This window comes from Helianthus annuus, chromosome 15 (genome assembly GCF_002127325.2).
Source record: "Helianthus annuus cultivar XRQ/B chromosome 15, HanXRQr2.0-SUNRISE, whole genome shotgun sequence".
Classification (NCBI taxonomy): domain Eukaryota; kingdom Viridiplantae; phylum Streptophyta; class Magnoliopsida; order Asterales; family Asteraceae; genus Helianthus; species Helianthus annuus.
Window position 1 is genome coordinate 104033536 of NC_035447.2, and position 12270 is coordinate 104045805.

Genomic DNA, 12270 nt, shown 5'->3' on the forward strand with positions numbered 1-12270 from the left:
AGATTAATCTGACTTATTGATATTTGAACAATATATTATAGTAAGATCGATAGAGACTATACTTGTTAGATTAATCTGACTTCTTCATAATATAACAATATAGTAAAGATAGAGACTATTCATGTTAGATTAATCTAACTTATTCATATTATAACATTATATTATAGCAAGATACAGAGACAACAGGTATTTAACCAATAGTTACACTTTTTTAATTAAATTAAAAATTCGAAAAGTTCCTTTTATTATATCAGAAATTCTTATTTTACTATTTTGTCACAAACTCACAATCACTAGATTTAATAGTTGATTGTTTTACAGTACAGGATCTAGAGGATTTCAAATTTAGACAATGGCCTCTGACCTTCAAAAAAAAATAGGGGTCTCAATTTAAAAAAAAAATGTATACAACATATGTGTATTAGACCATGTGTAGTGGTAGCAATTTATAATGCCCCCACCAAGGGGCATTATATGACATGTGGCATCCTAGTCACACTTGGGCATTATAACAAAAGTGGTGTAGTGGGCATAATGCCCTATAATGCCCTACCAATCATTAAACAAAAAAAAAAAAAAACTATTTTCTCATTGGCTAGTCAAACCCATTCAAACTTTTCACAATTCATTTAGGCGTTTTCATTAAAACGCCAAACCCATTTTTCTTTGCCCTATAATGCCCTATATAATGGAGAAGGGGGCGTTTTTTTTGCCTTATAATGCCCCATAATGCCCCACTACATATGGTCTTACAATATTAATTAAGCCCAAATGATTCATTTAATCATTGTTTGCCCTATATACCTAAGTGATACTTTGAATCTTTGAATTTTAATATTGTGTTTGCGATTGAGACTTCGAAGACAGAAAGCAAGACTAATGTTTTCTTTATACCAATTCAAAAGTGTAAGCTTTATGTACTTTTTTTCGTAACCAAACATGTACCCTACTTAATTTACTCGAAATAAGAATATTTGTTTCGTCACTGAAGTATATTATTTAATCATAATTATACTTCATTATAATTCGTTTTGTTAGTCATCTTCATTTCTTTATACAATTTTCTACCATCGACATACGTAATAATGATAAATTTGATCGTACCCCGATTTTTATGAAACTTAGGTCATAAGATAGAGAAAAATAAACTCGTCATAACACTGTATTCGTATTCCAATAAAATGTTATATATTTCGAGTTATACTAGAAAAACGAGTTGTACTCTATACTTAGCTGGGAGGTTTAAAAAAGTGGACATTACACTTTTAACACAAAACTATTTTGCTTTTTACTGTTAATTTAACTTTACAACTTTTTTAGTTTCAATTTTGACCCCCCTAATCTCGCAAAATTTTTGTTTTACGTTTTGTTCTAAATTTTGCGAGTTAATTAACATGTCACAACATTTTTGTGTGGTTCAACGTTTTTGCGTTTTGTTTTACGCTTTGTTCTAAATTTTGCAAGTTAACCGACGTAACGTGCGCGTGTGTGGTTCAGCGCTTTTACGCTGCACATTTTTCTTGTTTGATAGGTTCGTCGCAACGCACAGGTCATAAATCGACTTAATTATTATTTTCTTTATTTTACGTTTCGGTCTAATTTATCAGCATTAACACACCGCAACTTCAGTGTCGGTGGTTGTTGAAGGTGCTGTGTCATTGGTGCTATTTATCACAGTTTTACACACTTACTGCAACACGGGAGGACTTAAAACTAGTTTTATTAATTTTTTAACGTGAACTAACTTAATAAAATGAACTACTATCACCCATTTTTAATTAAACATAAAAAATATTAATATGTTTGAGAAATAAAAGCGATAAACTATAAGGGGGCTACTAAATGTACCCCTCTTGTTACTTTTCATACCCCTCTTTTTATAAAATCACATTTAAACTTATCATATTTACCCCCTATACATGTCATATTTTTTAAAAGTATTCTTTTTGTTACAAAACAAATTCAAAAGTGTAAAAAAATATTGTAGTCGTTTTTTTTTCAAAATTTTTGTTTGTTTTTTATATTAATTTAAAAAACATATTTTTAAAGTGTTCACTTCGATCGAAAGTCCTAAACTGTATTTAACTTCTTTATAAAATACTCCTTACACTAATTAAATTTGAACTTATATAGATTGTTAATTTATAGTTTGATAAAATTATTTTAGTGCCTATTGTTTATTTGTTCACTTACATAGATGGTTTGAATGATTGATATGTGCTAGGGCTATAAACACTATTTTAAAAGAAAAAACTTTATTACTTTTTAATAAATAAAAATTGTTAATTATTTTATAAACACATTTAAAGTACTAAAAATTATAAAAGTAAGATCTTTAAAATATAAACTAGACGAGGGAAAAAGATAATATAGATTTTTTTTTAAAAAGAGTTCAAAACTTTTTTTATTGTTTTTATAAAAAATGATAGTATTTATTTATAAAGATGTTCAATAAAAAATCATAATCAAAATACTATTTGAAAAGTGTCTTTAAAAACAATATCCGAGAACTTTTAAAAAATATGTTTTTTAAATAAAAACTAAAACACAATTTTTTTTTAAGAATGTCTGTAATCTTTTTTTACACTTTTGAATTTATTTTGTAACAAAGAGAATATTTTTTAAAATGATAATTTCTATAGGGGGTAAATATTACAACTTTTAATGTGATTTTATGGAAGGGGGTATAAAAAGTAATAAGAGGGGGTACATTTAGCCTACCCAACTATAATCTCATTGTTAAGTGTTGTAGGTAGGAGGTTAGGTAAAGTAAAAAGAATATTTTGCATGAATTTAAATTTTTTTGAATCTAATATAGTGATAGTAAATACAGCCATAATCAATATTCTGTCTTAACTCACGGGTTAACGTTAACTCGTTCTTTTACAGAATTCAGGAACATGAAACTATTATCTTGTCAATAACAATGATTTTTTTTTTCATAAACGAGCTACTAGAGATGAGAATATTTGTGTTGTGAAACTACTAATTAGACATTAGGGTATAAGGAGTGGTTAAACACTTTAAAGTGGCAAACCAAAAAACCGACCAATGAGAGCGCGCCATGTCAATTAGACAAAAGTGTTTAAACTTTGGTGAAAAATGTTGGCAATGGTTTAAACACTTGGTGAAGTGGTAAACTATTTTTTTAAAAAAAAGGAAAAAGGTGTGATTGGTTGAGATAGGAATGGACCCCACCCACAATACCCTCCCTCTCTCTCCTTCTCCCTCTTGCCGAATCGGTGTTCCATCACCGATTTACCCCCCCATTTCGTCAAACACCCACGCGGCAAAGTGTTGGCATTGGTTTGCCGTGGGTTTGCCGATCGGTGATGGGAGTTTGCCGCATCCCACTCCTTACCCCCTTAGGGTGTAAGGAGTGGTTAAACACTTGAGAATGACAAACTAAAAAATCAACCAATGAGAGTGTGCCACGTCAATCAGAGAAAAATGTTTAAACTTTGGTGAAAAGTGTTGGCAATGGTTTAGACATTTGGTGAAGTGGTAAACTTTTTAAATAAAAAAAAGGGAAAAAATGTGATTGGTTGAGATTGGAATGGACCCCACCCCACACCCCCCCTCTCTCTTTCCTTTCTCCTTTCCCGCATCGGTAAAGCATCACCGAATCCGGTGAAAATTTGATCGGTAAACACTTTGGCATTGGTTTGCCACTTGTAAACAATTCGGGGAAGTGGGTTTGCCGCTCCCCACTCCCTATCCCCTTATGGAGTTTCATATATGATAACAATTGTCTGTGCCAACCGGATAACGTGACATTGCAAGAAATGATAAGGGGTTAATCAAAAGGCTACCGGACTTGTATTTGAAACAACTAAATAGAAGCAACTGGGCAAGAAAATGACCCGACTTTAAAGGGATGTAACTTTTGCTACGTTTAAGAGTTAAGAGGATCCATTTTACAATTAAAAATCTTAGATACAAACACAAACAAAAATGTTAATAATAATAAATCAGCATCAAAAGTTGATAAGACTGTCTCCAACGGAAAATCCGTAATCCCGTCCGAGTGACGTGGAATAAATCCGAGTTTGCAGGCTCAATGGAGCATATCCGATTTGTACAGATATGAAAGGAAAATCCGACTGCAAGGGCTTGCCTTGTCTGAGTTCTCTAGCCATTTCCTTTTGTTTTTTATTTTTATTTCTCAACGGCAATTTTCAGTTCAGGGTTGGGTTGATTTGAAAAGCTTCATGGAGATTCAATGGAGGGGGTTATTGTGGGGAAGATGAACAGATAGGTGAAAAAGAAGGGAGAGGTTTTTTGTTTTATTATTAAAATTTTTATATTTACCCTTTAATTTTTAGGTAAACAACATATTAGCCCTCAAGGTTTGATTTAAGTTTTAAATAATCCAAACTAATAAATAATATAAAAAATCCGTTGCATGTGTGCCAGTGTGTGTAATTTTTATGTTTTATATTTTTTTAAAATCTAGTTTACTTTTTAGTTTAGTTGTTAGTTATTTACTTATATTAATTATTTAATCATTTAAATACATTTTGATAATTTATTAAGTAATAAAATCTATTGTTAAGTAATAAAATTTAAAGAAAAAATGGATAGTGATCTGCCTAGCACGGACACGGGTACGGAGAATGGCAAGACTAAAAAATACAAGATATGGGTACGGCAAAATTAAATTTAGTTAATTTAAATAATTAAATTTAGTTAATTTAAGTAATTAAATTTAAAGGAAAATGGGTGATGATGTGGAAAATATAAGGATGTGTAAGGATGTTTGTATGGTTGGAGGTGAAATTTGGATTTTTAAGGATTTATAAGGATTTTTAAAGATTTATAAGGATATGATGTGGCAGCTGATTAGGCAGCTAAAAGCGTCTAAGGACGCCCTTAGCATTAGAGATAGTCTAAGGGTTCTTATTCTACGGAGTTCATCGTTGTTGTACAGGTTTCGGCAAAAAGGATGACATAATGTTTCCGTGCATGGATTTTAATTTACTTTTATTTAACTACCCTCTGCTGACAGTTTAGAAGTCAAATAAAAATATAACGTTGTATACTTGTTATAGACAATTAACAACTATATCTCTGAATTGTATATGGAGGAAGACTACACAACAACATAGTTTAAAGCAAAAACCATTCAAGGTAAGAACAAAATATTACAACATCGTGCTTAGTTTACTGACAGTTCAAAACCATTAAAGGTAAAATCAAGACCAATGACATATATATTGTGGTTATATATTAAGTTAAAAGTGAAAAAAATACCATGCAACATATCGTATCTATGCATAATCTGGATGCTCCATCAACCGTGGATCACTTGACTGTATATCTCTACAAGATAGAATCAAGAATGAATTGGTTTTAGCATAAGAAGTGTACGAAACGAAGGAAGAAGACATGTGATGGCAGTTTCTAAAATATTGTAAGAACACTATTATAAACTATAGCGTAACTATTATCATGCTTGTTCAAATTTGTGCAACATAATTACACGGTAGTTCGACACTTCACACTCTAAATCCTATTTATACCTATCCCACCTATATATATGAAGCAATCAAAGAGTTGAAAATGGTATTTAGTGTGGTTTTTTGTGTGATCAGATTTCAGGAAAAGAACCAAAGCGAAGTTCATAGTCGAAACAGTCACTACTAGAAAAGGGCATAATTTCCTACACAATTACTTTTGTCACAGATTCAAACACATTTGTGACAAATTTCCTACAATTTTTTTTTCCAAAATTCTGTTTCAAATTTTTGACGCAACAATGACAGAAAATAAAAAAACCCTAATTAATTGACAGTTGCGTTACAGATCTGTCATAAATAATCTACAAAAGGTTAATTATTAAGTATTCCCTACAAATTTGTGACAAAATATTTATTCTTTAGTTTAATTAAACATTCCGTCGGAAATGCGTCACAAGTTGCGACACATTTCTGACAACTAAGACATATTACTTAATTATTAAGTATTTCCCGTCTACTAGTGAGTAGACGGGATCTGTGTGGTGATCATTCGAAGAGATCTTTAGTTTAAGGCTATCAGAGGCTTCTTTGATCGAGGGAGTTTTTTCTTTAGGTGTTGTACGGAAAAAAAAAAGAGGACGGCTGGGTGGTGCGAATAAATGACTTTACATGAAGTTGTTTTATGTAGATGAAACTATGTAAGAAACTCAAATGAGTGAATCAATATATAACTAAATTTGCATATGAGCTAATGTGAACCCTACATGTATATGTATGCCATAACATAAAATTGAAAAATAAATGGGTTCATTGTAGTACTTACCTGTTGGTGTTGAACAATATTAGGGAAGCGGGTTGCTGAGGTAAGAGGCCGTACAATTGTCGCACTATGTATACACATATAGTAACACTGTAATAGAGTTATCGTTCGTAAGTTATATGATGTGAGGGGATATTATATACATATTTTTATGTTTGTTAAAATACATCATATGTGTAATATGTACAATTTTTGTTTTTTGTAAACTTCATGTCTCATGCTCATGTAGTCATGTGTCTGAAAAAAAAAATCAGTCGTGACAATTTTGTATCTTACCCTCTTAAACATACAAGTAAAACAATCCAAAGGAAAGCTCTCTTCCAACTTGATTCCTTATATGCTATCCATACCTGATAAACCAAACAAAACGTAAAGGATTATTAGAGGATTTGCAAATGGAAACCTCTTTTTTACTAACCGACATGAGCATTACATTTTTTAAAATTACTTTTTAGTTTATATATATAATAAATATATGTTTTAGCAAGCAGTGACTAGACGATACGGGTAAAGTTATTTTACAAAGTCTTATAAAATAAGAAGGGTACAAAAACACAATAGGTTATGATAGACACACATTAGTGAATGAACACATACCGCAAAAATCGCAACGAGGATATACACGTCAATTTCAAATACTACGGAGCACCTGTAAACGATTCATATGTGTTTGTTAATGCCGACTTTTTATTGAACGATATTCAGATTTACTTTCAAATAGAAAGAAAGAATATTTACGAATTGAAATGTTTGGTATAGGATGGGGTTAGCTCTTCAATAATTGTATAAATCAGAGTTCCCAGCACCAGACAGCCTAATACCGAAAAGAGCACTCTTGCAGCTACAACAAAAGATCCTCCATTGACATCCCTAAACCAAATAATTAAATCAAAATTAGATGTAATAAACTCATGCAAGATTGAAAGATATCAAACAAAATATTACATGCATAAACAAAGACATCAAATCTGATATTGTCATTTAAAACATATATAGGATTACATTCTAAATCAGAAATCCCAATACCAATACCAATATCTTGTGTTATTTCTTACCTATTTTTAGATCTTGCTAACACAAAATACAATGGATCTTTCAAATATTCTTCATGTGATAGCTTGTAGAATTGTGTAAGGATATATCCAAGGCTAACAAAGCTATAGATGGTAAGAAAAGTCAACTATAGTTAGTATTTACCAACACTGATAAGTACCCACAAGTGAATGAGAAACATAAATGATTCTAAAACAGTTTGACTAATAAATAGATAGACGATTACCTTCCTAGAACCTGCATTGCGGCTATTACAACAAATGCAATAATCCAACTTGATTCCTTGTAGGCAATCCATACCTAAAGAATACCAATGTAAAAGGAAATATAAGTCTATAGTTAACTTAAGAACTTTAAAATGCAACAAAATTACTAATCAATGACTTGTAGTGTATGTATGTATTAATTAACACATTCTTTTCAAAACTATTTTATTTTGAAAACTATGGTAACTTTAAAAAAGCATTTGTATGTACTGCGCTAACGAGTTAACGAGATAGTTGGGTAAATCGTTATGTAACCTCCATCTTTATGATAACTAGTGAATATCTCATGTGTGTTGATGCCTATGGTATTATAGCTTAGTGACATTTTAGAGGCGTGAGATAAAATTTAGGAACCATTAGGTCCTGTTGTTGATGCACTTTTGTGTGGATGTGGTTTGGTTTGGTTCAGTTCGGTTCGAGACCGACGTCACGACATTCCTCCGTCGTGCAACACGGAGAATGACAAACGAATGACGAAGACACGAGAACGAGATAGTTGGTTGATGATGTCATCATTTGAATTCAAATGCATGGATTCTTACATATCGAAACAGGAAATGCTTATATATCAATAAAGGATTGTGACTATAATTATTGAAGTTAAAGGCTATCCCTTGCAGTCAGCTACAAACATAAAGGACGAAAAGTGTAGTTTACCCTATAATTTAACTAAAAAATCACCATTCTATAAATCTATCTCTTATAATCCTTTACATTTGATTCATCCAATTTTGCAACAATAGCAACAGCAACCATTATTCTAATAGAATTAGACCTATCAAGACTATTTCTCTTCTTAGAGGAGGAATCCAGATAATACTCTCGGGTCTGAATAGACCCGCCCGGTATGCTACTATCGTTCAAACCCGGAACATCTTCGATAGGGATCTACTATGATGGTGATAGGTTGATGATGATAGTGGTTAGGGTTATCCAACGATTCAGTTTTAATTATTTGTGTTGTATTTATTTTGGGTGATTTGATGTAATTGAGTTTTGTGAGTTTAGTGGCTTGCTGTTTCATTTTTGCGTATGGATTTTTGGTGATGAATGGAATCATTTTGCTTTGAAAAGAAATTGCGGAGGTGTAGAGAGAGTGGGGCGAGTATTAGTGCTTGGGTGAGATAACCAGAGTATTGGTTGTTTTCCGGTGTGCTACCGGTGGACTGGAACGAAATTGCTGAGAGTCGGAATATGTGAATTAGAGCGGGAGTTATGGAGGATGTGGTGGTGAGATAACCGGAGAGTTGACGGCCTGTGGTTTAATGGAGACAGTGGGCCTTCGGAGAGGTGGTGGCGGCAGGATGTGGTGGTGGTGGCGGCAGGATGAGGTGGTGATGGCGACAGGATGATGTGATAGTTAGGGTTTTAGGGTTAGGAAATTGGAGAAGATGAAGAGTGTATGTAATTTTTTTTTTTATCTATTAAACATTTAAATAAAAGCATAAATTGACCAAAAACCCTTAAGTGAAATAAACTTAATTGAAAACTGGTTAGTGTTAAAGGACATAGAGTGTAACGAATTTTGTAAATAAATGATTGTGACTATAATTATTGAAGTTAGATGATATCCGTTACAATCCGGTACAAATATAAAAGACGAAAAGTGTAATTTACCCTAGAGTATATGGTTAAGGATAAAGAATATAATGTAAATGCTCTTATGCTATAATTAAAATAATAATTACTCTATTTATTAACTAGGTTTGAACCTCGTGTATTACACGGGCTATATAAATGTAAATTTTATATAATAAATAATAAAAAATATATATCTTTAAAAAACTCGTGTATTGCACGTGTTGAATAAAATATAATGTCATATGTTAACACATACAGTCATCAAGATTTATCTTTTAAAAATGATCTGTGATGAGTAATTTACTTATTATAAAATTTTAGTTTGTTTTTTTTTTAATTTATTATCAGGTAAAAAAACACATGTGTTGTATGGTGTTGAATTCCCTTTTTATGATACATTCAAATTATGGGATACAATGACTTTATTTAGTTTTATGCACCTTCATGCTTATTTGTTTATTTTATTCACAAAACACTTGTCTCAAATTTTTATTCAAAAGAGTTTATAGTACAAAAAGGTGGAGATTTGTCCTTGCGTTTTTATATATTTCATTATTTTTTATGAATTAAACCGTAAAATCGATCCTAGATGTTAATTCAATGTGTGATAAACAATATGTTTAAACCAATTACAGTACGCCTAACAATACAAAGATGAAACTAAGTTGTCTAGAATTGATGTTTGAAAGAATTGTGCAACTAAATAGTGAGTCTAAACCATTATAGCGATGCATCTAAAAACATGTATTAATTTGATAGAAGCATATGCCCCGGACCTAAAATAATTATCTATTCTAGTAAAAAAACAATAATATAATTATTAAGTATATATCAAACGACAACCTTTGATTCCTAATTTACCATAATTTCAATCGCCGAACTCCAAAGTATATATATCTACTCATAATACTCGGGATATAACTTTATATTTAAATAAAAAAACAAATGTTTATCCTTATCTAAATATTTGTTTAAAATTATTTACAGGAAAACAAATATTTATTATTATCTAATTTTGTTTAAAATTATTATTATTATGATTATTATTTCATATAAGACCACCCGTAGTGGTTGCCCAAAGGGGCGTTTTTTTGTCCAAGATCACGCCCAATGTCGCCCCCTAGCCACTACGCATGGGCGTGTTTGGCATTTTTTTTTGTTGAGGCGTTTTATAAATCACGCCAAATGGGGGGATTCTTGGCCAATCACATTGAAGCTTCTATTTGGTGGCCAATAAGATTTTTAAATGTTTTTTTAATTTTATTTTATTACAAAACATAATGTCTCACAATCCCCACATTCCCACTACACCCCTTTTGTAAAAACGCCCAATAATGTCTCATTGCTGACTGAGGTGTCACATGGCGCAAAACGCCATAGGATGGGGTATTATTCACCCCAACAACTACGGATGGTTTAAGAGATAAATAGAAAAGCAAGATGAGAAAGCATCAAAAAGTGACATGTTTCCAAAAAAAAAAGTTTATTTATTAAGATAGGAAGGTGAGTAACATATAAATTCTATTTGTACCAAGGGGAATGTTCAAATGAAAACCACTAGTTATTGTGAAAACTAGAAAACTAATTAAAACCCACTAAAAAGGAGGGAGGGAAAACTTTTAATGAAGGAGGGGTAAAATTGGAACAAAAATATATAACTTTTCAATTATATATTTTTTTTGGGGGTGAATTTAGGGTTTTTTTTTTGGGGGGGGGGGGTGGGGGGTGGGGGGTTTAGGTTTTTGGGGGGTGTCGGTGGGGGGTGGGTTAAGTGGTTTAGGCTTTCCGTATTAGTGCACATGTGCAGTACAACCAAAAATTTTTTTTTTTTGAAATTTTTTTCCATATATAAAAAGTAGCTATTTTTCTAAAAAAAATTGTAAAAAAAAAATTGTATGTTTTTTAGGTTTTTTTTAGGCTTTTTTTAGTTAGTTTTCGAGTTTTCACAATAAAAGTGGTTTTCATTTGAACCATCCCCTATATATATATATATATTTTATTGGTTCAATTGTACATGTAAAGTATTACACTATACATAGTTTTTTTGGGCTAGGCTTTTGGTGGGAGGGTGAATTTAGGTTTTTTTTTGGGGGGGGGGGGGGTGGGGGTTTAGGTTTTTGGGGGGTGTCGGTGGGGGGTGGGTTAAGTGGTTTAGGCTTTCCGTATTAGTGCACATGTGCAGTACAACCAATTTTTTTTTTTTTTTTGAAATTTTTTTTCCATATATAAAAAGTAGCGATTTTTCTAAAAAAATTGTAAAAAAAAAAAATTTGTATGTTTTTTAGGTTTTTTTAGGCTTTTTTAATTAGTTTTCGAGTTTTCACAATAAAAGTGGTTTTCATTTGAACCATCCCCTTTCTACCAAATCCCACTGATATATGCATGTTTAAACTATTCCATATTTGGATTGAGATTACTTTCAGATAAAGATAGCAAACAAGCAAGAACAATTACCCCAATTACAACAGCACATGTCGTAAAGTCTGCCATCATTATTTTGTACCACCTGTCACATATACCGACGGATTAAACCTTTATTTTACAAGCAACTCTCCTTACACAGTTCTACGGTTTGCGTTCACTCATTGATATGTACGTTACCTCGCATGTATGTCAAAACAAGAAAAGAAGTCACCGAAAAGGAACAAATAAGCAAACGCAGCTACCATCACACAAAACAAGACGATAAACAACGTCTTCACTGAGACACCAATGGATGCTGTTGCCGCCATTATAGCAGGGACGTTTATGTGTGGAGAACTAGGGTTGACCTTGATTATGGTTTTTTGTGATTTAGACGATGAATATATAATACGATCAACGGATGTGTATTGACTTTTTCATGTGGGAAATTGATGTTGCGTGTGGATGGTTACAAACATAAATCAAGTCTATTTTATTTTGAACGAAAATAATTCAAGTCAATCAAGTACAAGCAGTCAAAACGATGAACATTTTTTAAATAACGGATGATATGTAATTGGGTCATCGGCTTTGAAGGGCCGGCATTTGAAAAGAGAACTAAATAAGTTAAAATATGTATTACTGCTCACCAGGGCCCGGAGGCAATGTGTAAGGAGGGGTAGCTTGA

At 31.9% G+C, this 12270-nt stretch overlaps 1 protein-coding gene across 1 annotated transcript; it reads right to left on the reverse strand.

Moving 5' to 3' along the window:
• Positions 1–5105: 5105 nt before the first annotated feature.
• LOC110912057 lies at positions 5106–11994 on the reverse strand. Its single transcript, XM_022156731.2, has 9 exons — positions 11781–11994; positions 11634–11685; positions 7559–7632; positions 7335–7436; positions 7018–7149; positions 6877–6928; positions 6556–6629; positions 6283–6369; positions 5106–5322 (listed from the first exon to the last, which is right to left on the reverse strand). The coding sequence occupies exons 1-9, from the start codon at positions 11909–11911 to the stop codon at positions 5271–5273; spliced, it is 756 nt and encodes a 251-aa protein (XP_022012423.1). The 5' UTR covers positions 11912–11994; the 3' UTR covers positions 5106–5270.
• Between the last annotated feature and the right edge of the window lie 276 nt (positions 11995–12270).